The 14,078-nt window shown below is 38.8% G+C and overlaps 1 protein-coding gene across 4 annotated transcripts in view; it reads left to right on the forward strand.

Annotated features, from left to right (window-relative positions):
- The window catches only part of cnksr2a (connector enhancer of kinase suppressor of Ras 2a), a 118,006-nt gene that overhangs the window by 21,492 nt on the left and 82,436 nt on the right, over window positions 1-14,078 (forward strand). For all 4 annotated transcript variants that reach the window (XM_084939753.1, XM_084939754.1, XM_084939752.1 and 1 more), the window contains exons 2-3: window positions 6,517-6,680; window positions 8,046-8,248. In XM_084939753.1, the coding sequence (XP_084795879.1) occupies window positions 6,517-6,680; window positions 8,046-8,248 (367 nt within the window). The remainder of the gene's footprint in view (window positions 1-6,516; window positions 6,681-8,045; window positions 8,249-14,078) is intronic.

Here is a 14,078-nt window from a genome sequence, read left to right on the forward strand (position 1 = left end):
ATGATAGATGAGTGTATTATAAAGCGGTGACTTGAAGCAAGGGGAAATCAATGCTCATTCCTCAGAGGTGTGTGTATGTGTGTGTGCTTTCCAGCTGGCTGTTTGTTAAGGGGTTAGAAGCTGGATACATTCATTGTTTTGGGAGCCAGGGGCTGCAGCTGAACTGCTCTGTCTTGATCTGCTTTCCTTTGACTCAGCAAACACACTCTGGCCAGACAAACACACGCACGCACGCGCACACGCACTCAAAGACAGCACGCACCCACCCACTAAAACGCTCACACACTAGCAGATCTAGAGAGACCTGCCCACACGTACAGCACAGATATTACACAATCCAGCAGAGAGTAAAGTCTTACCTGGTTTGCTGCCTAATTGCTCGTCCATTACTTCTTCTGTTCTCGATTCTTGTTTGAGTTACAAGGTTTTTTTTAAGGTCCTTTAGAGACTCTGAGCTGGACATGAACCCATAAATAGTGGTGACATGAGACAGTAGTAAAACTTCCTACCTTTTTATTTGCAGTTGTTTTGCAAACAGGTGTTTACTTTTCGTATGCATGCTTAGAAAGCAAAAATGGGTCCTATCCAGATTATAATATCAACCCTCTAAGATTCTCAGTGCCTCTTCAAATCAGATATCTGGGGAAATGAGCAGCTGCGCAAAGCGTCAGGACAACAGATGCAAACTCCTTACGGCTTTTGAAAAAGTGTGATGTTTACGTGAATCATTTCAAGTTATTCATTTGAGAAGATTCATGCAAACTGAAAGTGAACAAAAATTGCTTTAAACAGGTTTCAGATGTGGTTAATGGGACCAACCATTCACAGATCGCTGATTTCTGAAGGCTGAATTTGCAACAGTGTGTTTGTGATCACCTCAGGCAAAATAAATGGTCTACCGAGGTATGTTGAGCTTGAAGCCAGAGTCATCAGTGTCACGAAGTAACGCGTTACTGTAATCCGATTACTTTTTGCAAGTAACGAGCAAAGTAAGGGATTACTATTGCAAAAACGGTAATTAGATTACCGTTACTTTCCCGTAGGAACACTGCGTTACTAAAACCGTGTTTTTTGTTTTTTGTTTTTTATTTATTTTTTGCAAGAATGTCTCATGACAATGACATAAGCGAGTGCGACGTTCGTGACTACAGCTGTGTGCAGATCAAAAATGGATAATATATCGAGTGCGGGAGAGAGTATGACCGTGCAGCGTTTAAAGCGTGGAAGTACTGACCTTCCTTTAAGTTTGATTCCATAAAAAGTGACAAAAACATTAGCGTCCGTTGTGCGTGCGAAGAAAACTTCTTTTTACAGCGAAAACCCCCCCTAAACTTCCAAGCAAGCACCGAGTGCGCTACCACGTAATGGGAAATTCACAGAGAAACTCGCGGATTCTTCAACTGACCGCTTCGGCACACCTGCACCAGGGCAAACCTCCACCTACCCCACTCCTGCTTTACAGGTGAAAATAGAGCAACAGGACCGCTAGTCTTTGATGTTATTTATTTTCTGCTGTGTTTTACTTGTATCTATTTGAAAGACTGAGTGTAAACACAAAAAAAAAATTATTTTATGTGCTGCAATGTGCAGAAAATACGTTTAAATGTTAAACTAATTTCTTCCAGTCAGTGAATGTTGCATATAATTAAATTTTTGCTTGATGCATAAAGTTAAAAGATTAAAACTAATAAAACAAGTTTTAAAAAGAGACTTTTCCATTTGATTACATTTTGTATGATGGATTATGCAGAAAAGGTAGAATTGGGCTGAAAGTTCTATCACTTTATCACCTATTCAGGTTGTAAATCGTGTTTTTAAAAAGTAACTAAGTAATTAATTACTTTTGAAAATAAGTAATCAGTAAAGTAACGGGATTACTTTTTTGGGGAAGTAATCAGTAATTAGTTACTGATTACTTTTTTCAAGCAACTTGACCAACACTGGTTATCAATGCCACTGAAGGAAGCACAGCTGCAGTTACAGCAGAGCAAAGAGCACCACAGTCACAGTAATTTGCATGCACTCGGTGGTTGATGCTGAAAATGCAAAAATATGTTTTTATGCTTGCTTCTAATCTGCTGCTGAGTCTTCTTTTTTTTTTCTACTGAGCACACATTAAAAAACTGATCAGTCTATTTGTAAGACAGTGTCAGACCTCATGTATCAAGTTTCAGAGCGCTAATGTGCAGCTGTCACGGCAGCACCAAGCAGTAAAATAATGATTTTCTGCAGCGTCGCCTTCTCACTGCGTTGCCTTTTTCTGTTATTTATATACGTACGTACGTACATACATACATACATATGTGTGTGTATATGACACAGACAGAGTTGATAACCACCATTGTGTAATCTGTTATCTCTGACTGGGTTTTTTTGTTTTGTCAAGCCAGCTATTGCAAAGAAAGCCCAGCTGTGTTGAACTTGCTTTGTAGTACACCCCACCGAACAGCAGATGAGTGAGGCTGTTGTGCTCACAGTTAGACTGCGTTCCTGAGATGACCATATTAAGGATATCAACTCTCACTGACATCAGTCGGAGCCAAGATTAGAAAAAATCTGTCGGAGGATCTTACATCTTTACACGGATTGCTTAGTACATCAGTAATACATCAGTATTTCACACTTTTCTATGTTTAGCATTAGCATCTAGCACTGTAACTGTTTATGAAAAGCATAGAAGCTTCCCTTCAACTGATTATCAAAGTAGATATGCAGCAGCTCTAGTCTCAGACATTCACCGGTTTCAATTTAATTTCAGTCTTGGAAGAAAAGTATTGCAGACGTTTAAAACCTGCGAGTTGTCAGATGTATAAAGTCTTAATTAAATGCTTTGCTGTGCTTTAAATGAAATACTTGTTAGATTGCCTACATGCCTTCTGTCATTTGTCATGACTACAAATGCAGTTTGTATGAACAGAGGAAAGGCTGCATGAAAAGTATACACACAGCCAACCTGCTATTTTTACTGCTTAGAATGCTCAAAATATCAAGGTAACGTGATTCATCGATTTTTGAGTTTTCCCACCTCGTGACTGTTGTTACTTTTCTTGTTCACATAATTACAATTTTCCTGTGAAGTTAATAATCAAATTGTTTGACTTTACACCAGACATCCTTCCTCATGCAACCCTCCAATTTGAGACTGCACTAGCAGTGAGAGTACACTAGCTGGTGACCCCCGTTCATGAGGTTGGGGTTCTGTTTTGCTAACATTCACCTCACAAGCGAAAGGTCACTGGTTCACACGCTAGCATGCAACCTCTGCTGGTTATGAGCCTGGATAAATGGGAGGGTTGTGTCTGGTGTAAAAATCTGTGCTAAGCCAAATATGCACACCAATCGGCTGAGAGCAACTCTTTCATTGACCTGCAGCTAACAATCACCTCATTTTTGTAAAACCTGAATATCAAGGGTCACAGCTGCCAAAGTGAAACTCAGAGAAAGAAAACTGTTAGGGCAAAAAAAAACCACAGTTACCTAGGCAGTACTGATGTTCTAGTATATAGCCAGGGTTTCATTTTCCACAGAATTATATTGCAGCTCTAACTTGTAGATGATGTATGTAAAAAATATCTTTGACAAATTCTACTATAATCTAGCTTTAATGTTCACAGCAGATACATTTAAGACTGTATAGAAAATAATGCCAAACACTGAATGTCTGGAACTGCGTTGCAGTTAAAAATTAAGCCTTTACATCCAACAATTTATCATTCTTTTTGTAACATCTTATCCAACTTAGGATCACAGGGGGATGCTGGACTCTATCCCAGGTACACAGGGTGAAAGGTGGGATATTCCTTAGACAAGTCTCCAGTTCTCACATCTAGAACCATTGCCAAGTTAGAACCATCAATTAACCTAACAAGCATGCATTCAGACTGTGGGAGGAAACCCAGAGGAGACCAACATAGGCTGTAGCTCCACACCAAAAGGACCCAACTAAGCAGGAGCTTCAAACTCAGAAACTAAAAACTGCACCGCCGTGCTGCCTCACTGCATTTGAAATGATTCAGGAAGATGTAAAACAGGCCTTTCACTTGTGGAAAAGAACTCACTGAATCTAAGAGATTTCAGAGTAGAAAATCACCTCCATATATCTTGTTAGCACTGAGGTGGAGAGGCAAATAGACAGTTTCATTCTTTCTTTCATTTCCCTCTCCATTCACTTTCATTTCTTAGTAAAACAGCTTTGAAACTAACACATACACAAACCGAGTCCCAAAATGCCTTTTGTGGCTCTCCCGTCTCTCTTAAACCAAGCTCTGTTTCCTACTTTACCTTTTGCTGCGCTTGTTTTAAAACAGGCAAAATGTACAAAACTGCGAACAAGCTAAAACGTCTCAAAAACATGACACAGCAGCTGTTGTGTTATATCAAACAAAATGGAACAAGCAGCAGTAGAAAAACTGGCATTGCATTTTTCTGTGCAGACTAAAAGAAATCTGTGCTTCCTACTGACAGACTTTAAAGAAGGAAACCACCGTTGATAGTGTGGCAAAGAAAGCTGTTTAGGGCTTCTGGAGTGCAGCCCAAAACCTATAATTTTAAGTGGGAACGTGTGCGGTTATTGATCGGGGAATAAACGTGTTGAAGAGTGTCTGAGCTGTCGGCAGGCCATGAAGAGTGATGGTAGCGTTGGGATGAGAGTTTCCTGAGAGTCTACAGCCAATAATTTCAAACTACCTTCTGTGTACTCCCATATTTCCCATAAATATAGCCTTTAATCATATCACTATATATATCTATAGGCTCTTTATCTATAGTTATGATTACTGACAGTATCCAGCAGTAGAAATGAGTGCGCAGAAAAGTCACCGTATGACAATAGAGAGGAAGAAATACTAATAAATAAAGACAGGATGTGACTTCATTTTCTGTAACGATAATGCCAAATAATTCTGCACATTACAGCATTTTATTTTTTATTTGAAAATAAAAATAAAATAAAACAAATATTTAAAAAGTATAAAGTGACATTTGCTCTGACACATTTTGGTGTTTGGTGCAAAACCTACAATTACTTTGTAAGGTGATAAGCTAAATACTAACAACACAATGCTACCCCTGCCTGGTAATTACAGAATGCTGACGCATGTGCGACCACCCTTTGTCCCTTCCTTTCATAATAAAAGCCTTTATCATATACTGCGTATGAGTATATGATACCATACCACTATTGTTTGGTCACTAGGCAACACGATAACATCATGAGACATCATGCATAATTGAAGTTTTGTTGATACAAATGAAATTGCATTCATGCTATAAAACTGCATAAATTATAATATATATATTTTATCATTTTATTGTGCATAAAACCTACTAATGGGTCAATTTAAGTGATGGTACATGGTTGCTAGGCATCATATGGTATCACAATATGGGATGTCAAGTTTGTTTTTTCAGCTCCTGCTTGTGTACGATGAGTTCATGGCCACACACAGAGAGATTAAATGAAATATAGTAAGATACATGTTTAAAATGCTATTGTAAAGAATGGAAACTAAATGAAGCTACTAAAATAGATTAAAGATTATGAAATATAGTTTGTCCATGAAGTAAAAAGCTGACTACATTTTTATGTTGACCAAATAAATTTTATCATTTAAAAACATACAGAACTGACTTAAAGGAACAGTTCACACCCACAATTAAACTGATATTTAAACTGTTGGTGCAGGTAGCCCTCCTCTAAATATACCAGGAGCATGCAGCTAGCTAGCATTACAGCTGAGAGGAGGAAGCCATCCTGTCATCTGACAAGCACAGGGAGAGGCACGCTTTCTTCTGATGCGTGTGATTTGGCAGAAGGATAAAAGTTCCTGTGAATCTTGTCACATCAAAGTGAATGTTTTTTTTTTTTAATTATTTATTAATTTCTTTAGAATAAAAGTGACATTTCAAATATCATCTTTTAATTGATTTATTTTTTCTTGGCACTTTGACAAAGTGCTTTTTTGACTCCATTATTTTTAAGAGAAGGCAGACATCTCTGTATCCATTATCTCTGAAATTGTGATGTTCAAGCCAAAACTCTCTAGATGGGGGTTAAAAACGTGCACATTTAATTTTACATGTAATATTAATTCAGTTATGAAGAATAGGTGTATATAAATGTGTTTGCATTATTTTTATCCCATCACTCTAAAATGTATTACAGCTAAATCCATTCCAATAATTAGGAAGCTATTCGAACCCATAAAAGTAGGTCTTAAGTTGTCTGAAGCGCTTGTGTTGAAGGCACCTGTACTTCTTTTTAGGTTCTTGAAGAAGACCTCTTATCTGAAAGGTGCTCTTATCTTCAGTTGTAAAAGCTCCTGGAGAGTCCCGGGTGTGTAAAAACTTTAGCACTTCTTCTTGTTTGGGTCCTTTTTTGACCATTTAAACTGATTGGAATCCTTACTTTTGGAATTGGAGGCTGAAGGTGAAGGTTGTGATCCCAGTAGTAGGTTTTGGAACAAATGTGAGTGTGTCTCGTGCGAGCAACCTTGATAATGTGCTTGTCTATTGCAGGTCTGGACGACTGCTTGCAGCAGTATGTGTGTGTCTTTGAGCGCGGAGGTGTTTGTGGGGAGCGGCTGCTGAGGATTAGCCACGCCGAACTTGAGGAGCTGGGAGTCTCTCGCATCGGACACCAGGAGCTCATTCTGGAGGCTGTCGACTTGCTCTGTGCCCTGGTGAGTTTGTGTGTTCTGTTTTGTGCTTCACTGTAGTGCTGAGCTCTCATTAGCAGTCTCTACAGCTGCAGCTTTAATGTATGCCACTGCCAGTAATGTGTTAGTGTCCTCCGTTAAATCCTGGCATTTCCTAATTGTCCCTATCTCACAGTAAAAACAAATAGCCTCGTTTTGAACATTCGGAGTTCGAAATTAATGCCATGAATACTTTTTTGGCTTGAGAAACATGAATTTATGTTTATTAGAAAAATTGATTCAGGGTTAGCAACCTCCTTTTTCAACATCAGGTGTACAAAGCAAGCAACACTGAAACTAAGGTGGCAATATATGAATCATAAAAAATGAGTTACAAATAAGTCATTCAAATGAGGACAGCAAAAATAAAGTCAAATTAAGATGATTAGTATATCCAGTGTTTTTAGATATAAGATTATAAGGAAGATGAAACCTGAAACACAATGAAACCGGTTTAGGAAGAGTACATCTTAAAAAGAGGAAAAATAATTTCCTCAAATACCAAAATAGTAAATTGGGCAAACTGTTAGTTTAGCCAGACCATTAAGTTATCCATGTCATCTCAGTGCCAGCCCACTGATACCCTTCTACACACCCAATTGATGGGTGTGGCTATTTTAGCTGCTTTAGTTTTCAGCCCGCCCTCCACTCCAGCTCCTCCTTTTCTCACTGTATCTGACTGAATCTGTGCTGTATGTGTTGTCATTAATCTCTGCTCTGTGCTATGTGAGGTTCTTCCTGCTGCGCTCCTGCTTCTGACTTCCCATGTATGCACATTAAAGGGTAGATCCATACTGTGAAACCGAATTTAACGCAGAGCAAAACAACAGTCTTTTTGTAGCACTCTCGACTGAACTGAACTGAACTTGTCACCCTTCTCTGTGCAGTGCTTTTGTCTTCACTGCGTTGTGTTTGCTCCACATCTCTGACATCTCCAGTCAATAAATCTGAATTAAAGTTCCTACAAGCAGATTTTAACATGAGGGCAGAGCAGATGATGAAAATGGCTTCCAGCAGCCTGGTCACATATTCATTCAGACAATTATTCCAAAAAAGAAAAGAAATCTCAGGAAAACTAGATAAATGTCACGATAATCATCATCATCACCCACTCAGACTGCGTTCTCTGAATAATTCCAACAACCATTTTAGTCATTGTGAGTCATTCATATCCATCATTTTAGTCGCCTCCATCGTGGAAGACAATAAAAGACAAAATGGAGCTTATTTTTTTACAATAAAATTCACCAATATGCAGCAGAATCTTAATAAAAGCTGGCAAACCTGCTGACAAATAATTTGTATTCATGAAGGTTCGCTGTTCGTGTTTATATCTTTGTTTACATCTAGAACTCAGGGCTGGAGACAGAGAGCGTCAGGACTCTGGCTCACAAGCTCGGCGCCTCGGCCAAGAACCTGCAGAACTTCATTTCCGGACGGCGCCGGAGCAGCCAATCAGAGAGCAGGAGCTCGCGGCGCCTCCCCAATGATCTGCTGACCTCTGTGGTCGACCTCATCACCGCCGCCAAGAGCCTGCTGGCCTGGCTGGACAGGTGAATATACTCTCTGAATTTGTCTTTGCGCACAGACGCGGTGTGTTTATCCAAAGGAGAGATGATGCAGGTTGGTGCTTTAGTTGTACAAACAGATTTTATGATTTACCCTTTGTGGTGTGCCATAGGGTATATGCTCGAAATCTGAGGATTTTCATGCTTGCAGACTGTTTGTGTTATTCAACGATTCACTTGTATGACAGCAGATCTAGTCATGCGAGAGATAAAAATGTGAACTACGTCAAACTTCAGATTTTAGCCAAGCCATGCAGCTCTTTGAAACCTAAATCAAATCAATATTTGTCTTTGCAACAAGACCAATTCTCCTCGGTACACTTGGCAGGTGATGTTTTTCCGAGACTCTTCTGTGAGTTTAGGCTGTCTCAGTGTCTTCTGTCTGATCCTCACCATCATGGAGCCTGATCCCAGACTCTGTGATGTTGAGATCTGGGCCAGACCACCTGTTGCAAGACTCAAGTTATCAGACACCACCCCGATGCTACTGTCTCGGTTTGGATTTGTTTATTAGCACAAAAATAGATAGAAAACTCGTTCTGAGTACGATCTTCTGTCATAATAAAGGCTGTTCAAATTAGGATTGTTCAATATGTCCATGATGAAAAAATTAACAGTGTTTATGTAGGGTGATTAACACCACATGCTACAGGCACTTATACTGTGCAATGCTTTTAATTAGGGCCCTCCATGAACATAACTCAATAAATTTGTCTATTACATTTATTAAAACGGGACCCAGAGAGCTCAGAAGGCTTTGCAGTGATATTTTGATGAGATGACATACTGTATTGACTTAAGTTAAGAAAGTCAATAAGCCTTCAGTGGTCAGTCACTAGATATTTTGGGTTTGCTCAGCTTTTGTTCTACATTATTTGATCAAATTACTTTGAAATAAATGTCAAAATAACAACATTAAATATGGATGGAGCTCTGACTGGGGTCTCAGAAGATTTCTGAAGATGCATTTGTATTAAAACATAATAAAACTGATTAAAATACAAGAGAACGCAATGATTCAAAATAGCTGGGAACAAAGTGATTTACAGAGTGATAAAAACTTGGAAAATACATGAAATATAATATAATTAAATCACATATAATTAAAAAAGTACCTCTGGGGTCTGTAGGTAGGGTTAATATAAATAAATGAACAAAACAATAATAGCAATTTATGAGTGTTCATAAATTATTTAAACATTTTTTATGTCAGTTTCACATTACAGTGGCCCAGTTATGCATATAACCCTGAGGCAGGCTAGAAAGGTATACTGGGAATGACTTGCCCACCATTACTTCTGTGTCTCAAAAGACCGAATATCACCTGAGTTAATTTAAATTTTATTTTGTAATTTAACTCACAAATTGAAACTTAAATATTAACTCATCCATGACATGCAATGTGAAATATTTGCACTGTTTGTACTATGCTGTATGAAAGGAATCTAGTATCTCAGATTATTCAAATATTTCTCATCATGTTTGAGTGAATATAAATACTGTGTATCTAGGTCTGGGCAATAAAACAATAAAGATCATTATTGTGAAACAGCTTTTACTTGACAGAAATATAAGATGGGTTAAATGTAAAGTCGAAAGAACTTGTCCATCCATGTTTTGACCGATGAAAAGTAAGGTCATTGATAATGAGAGTAGCACCAAACCAGTCATGTGGTGGAAACAGAGTTATAACCATGTCAGATTATGTTGACATAGAGCGTAGGAGGAGCAGCCTGCAGCAGCACATGTGCTAATGTTTGCTCTATTGAAGCCGTACACACAAGTACGTTAGGAATGAATGACTGACAAAATTGTCAAGGTCTGCAGGAAGAGCAGACTGAGTCCGATGTGGAGGACCCAAATGCAGATGTCTGGAGACAGAATAATCTTAACAAAAGGCGAGTGGTTCTTTGGCTGATAATCCACAAACAAAAGACTAAGCATTAAATACAAAAATGAAGTGAAAACTTTAAATTACATTAACTAAACTTGGCAAAATACAACGAGATACAAGGAAGTGGGAAACACTGGAAACGTGCTGACAAAGGACACAGGGAGACTGACACAACAGGAGGGTGATTGAGACAGCTGGGAAACACAGCTGGACCAAATTAGACATAATGAGACAGGGGAAGCAAAAGTGAACATAAGGCATGTGGGATGAGGGACTATCAAAATAAAACAGGAAGCACAAACATATTGAGACTAAGACACACAAGGTTGACACAGCAAAAAGGTAAACAAACATGGGGACATGGCAGACTTGACATGGAGAATACTAACATAAAAAAAATACAGAGATGTGACTAAGGACAGTAGGGCAACACTAAGGGAACTATTAAACCTATCTAAACTAAACTAGATATTCATAATACATTGTAAAAACAATATGGGAATGAGAATAACTAATAAGCAAACATATAAATAGAATCTAGGAACATAAAAAAAATTCTCAAAGCCTAAAACAATGAAGATGTAACAAAATTCCAAACTAAACACAAAAACACCAGGTTCAAGACCCAGAACCATGACAACAAAAAATGTTCATGAAAACCTGCTGTCAAACAAGAAATACCAAGAGACACAGCCCAAGGCTCAAAAGATGAGGACATTGTTTGAAAAGAAGGATCAGAGCCTCTTTAAAGGCCTTCAAACAAGCAACGTAGCACACACTGCAAATGGTGTTGCAAACATGTTACCACAAAGACGGGTAGCAGCGTGGCTCATTTTACCATCTTAAGTAGTGCCATATGCACAGTGCAACACTTTACAGTCCAAGGCAGTTTGTCCAGCACCATCCCTTGTGACAAAAAGTGAAGAGACACTGATAACACAAATGCAACGGCCTACTTTGTTGTAAAAGACACGATGCCAGTAAGCACAATCGAACATGTCGAATTTTAGCAGCTGATTAAAGTAATTGACCCCAGTTGCAAAACTCCATGACCATAAAAGGTCATTGCCGAAAAGGCTGGCTGTTCACAGAGTGCCTATCAAAGCATGGTAATGGAAAGTTGACTGGAAGAGAAAAGCGTGGTAAGAAACAAATGTGTAATCAATAGGGATAGCTGCACCCTCAAGAGGACGGTCGAGAAAAGTGGATTCAAGAACTTTAGTCAGAGCATCAAGAGTTACCACGAGCACACGTCTTCAGGGAAAAAAAGCTACAGCTTTCACATTCTTAATTTCAAGCCAGTCTTGAACCAGAGAAAATAGCAGAAGCATCGTGGCATATGGAGAAAAAGAACTGGAGTGGTCCAAAGTCCTTTTTCAGATGAAAATAAGCTTTGCTTCTCAATGGGAAATCAATGTCCTAGGGTTGGATGGAAGAGTCAAGAAACAAGTGTGATGTTTCAGATGTCTCCGATCTGGTGTCCCATGTCATGTGCTGGTCTTGGTGGTGGTTGGTCCAAAGTCAATGCAGCCATTTGCTTTCAACCTTAATGAAGATGCTGATTTCATTTTCTAGCATGACTTAGCACCCTACCACATTGCCAAATCTACTACAGAATGGTTTTCTGACCATGTTATCACTGTGCATGATTTGCTAGCCAAGTCATCTGTCTTGGACCTCACACAGAATCCATGGGTACTGTCAGGAGGAAGATGTGAAACACTCCACTCAAATTAGCTTAAAGGCCACTTTCGAAGCAACATGGACTTTGAGAACACCTGTCAAAAGCTGACCCACTACATGCCAAACTAAACTGATACAGAAATTCATGAAAACCTAACCAAGTGCTGAGTGTGTAAATGATCATGCTTTTCAGTTCAGTATTAAAAATCCTTTTTTATCCCTCAGTCATAAGGTTGATTGAGGTATTGTTGTCATCCTGCTGGGTAGGCAGGCAAGCAATATGGAGACCCAAGTTTGTGAATGAGATAAGTGAAGAAGAAAGTCACCTAGGAGTTTTTAATTGATACCATAGGTCTATCTACTAAATATCTCGGGCCAGTTTGAATCTCAGTAACCTCGACCTCAAGGTTAGAGGTCAGAGGTCAAGTTTTCAGAAAATCTTCTGCATGCAATAACAAGGCAATGTGGGAATTTGAAATTCATACCTATGGTATGGTATGAAGGACGAGGGGATACCATTGGCTGCCAGCAGTATTTTTAATAATATTCTTTTAATAATTTCGGATACTGGAGTTCAGATTTTCATGTGCTGTGAACCATGAGCATCCAAATTAAAAGTGATGATATTATAATAGACTGAGATCTACTTGTGTAATCATAATCTGAAAGACAAAGAAGTGCATTTCAGTTTCTGTAATATGTGATGTAACCTTAACTGAAAACTTAACTTGGAGTCCATTTGTCCTTATTTTGGGACCTTATGTACAAATCCAAAAAATCAGTTAATCTAAAAGAAATGTTTAGGAAAAAACTAAAATAGTGACTGTAGTAACAAATCCTCTCCCACTTCTCTGTTTTGTACAAGGAAAGCACCAATCTGCAAAACACAAGCTCCCTCCTGCAGATGTTGGTTGTTGACATCGTTTTTGTGAAATATGGGGGTTTTTTTGTGTGTAAAGGGATAATCTCAGACGTTTTTCGCTCTCACCATGCTTCTCTCCTCACTCTCTTCTGTTGTCTGTCACTTCATTTATTCATGACTCGACACGATCTTCTGCACACAGCACACACGTAAGCTACACAACTAAAGGTCTTTGACATCGGTTCTTGAAATGCCAGGCACCCACACCTGTCCTCAGGCCAGCTAGGCCACAAAACAAACATTAATGCATAGAGCCTCCGACTCATAGAAACGCCCACAGCCTCGTAAAAACACACACTCGCAGACACAGACCCACCTCGGCACGCACTGACACGCACTTATGCAAGTGCACACACGGTCACCCACGCAAAGTGATGCAATTGAAAATGGCAAAGCGACATTGAGATAGGGGTAGACTCAGCAGAGCTTTCTGTTCTTCAGTTGTGAGATACTGTGCAACAACTCATTTTTTTAAGATGTTTTTATCATGCAGATTATACAACAAAAGACAAAAGAACATTTTCCAGGTTTGTGAGGAAACACAAGTGATTTGAAATTGATGACACCAATATGATCCCACTAAAGCTTTATTTTGATGAAATAACATCTTATAAAATTGATCTTTACAGTCAGGAGAGAAGAAATGTGTGAGCAGAACAAGATTATTTTGTTACTGAAGTCAGACCTTTTTGGTTACTGAAAGTAATGAATTCATTAGGGGATCCTAACAATGTGGAAAAGGTGAGCACATCAGGCTAAAAGCTGCCCTGAATTTGTAACGGCAGGATGGTTTCATCTTATAAGGTACGCAACAGAAGCAAATTGGTTTAAAACGTGTTAAAAATGAACTTTCATCTCCTTCTGATTGCTGCTTATTAGACCTCTCGGGGACGGGGAAAAGTGCAGCAGCGGTTCAGCGCTCAGATTGCAAATGTGCAGCAGCTTCTCCCAAAATGACTTAAAAAGACATTTTGCAACCTTTTCATGTATAAAATAACAGCGTGGGTAGAGTACACACAATCTTTTTGCTGCCCCTGAAGACTCCATATATGTTTACTTTCCCCTTCCAGGCATAATTTTTACCTGACTTGATCGATTTCGGTTTCTTTTAAATGCACATTTGAAAGCTCCTCCCTATGAATTAATAACGTGGCCCAGGAAACTGCATTTTAAATGCGAAATATTTTCCGATAGATTTAAAAAAAAAAAAGCAAAAACAAAAAAAAAACAGCATCAGTTCGAGTGTTTCAAATGTATTTATTTATTTATTTTTTACCAGTTTCGTGAATAAGGAGACTTAGAGGTATGGGGTGTGT

Source organism: Perissodus microlepis, chromosome 9 (genome assembly GCF_051167445.1).
Source record: "Perissodus microlepis isolate ML-2025 ecotype Zambia chromosome 9, ASM5116744v1, whole genome shotgun sequence".
NCBI classification, from domain to species: domain Eukaryota; kingdom Metazoa; phylum Chordata; class Actinopteri; order Cichliformes; family Cichlidae; genus Perissodus; species Perissodus microlepis.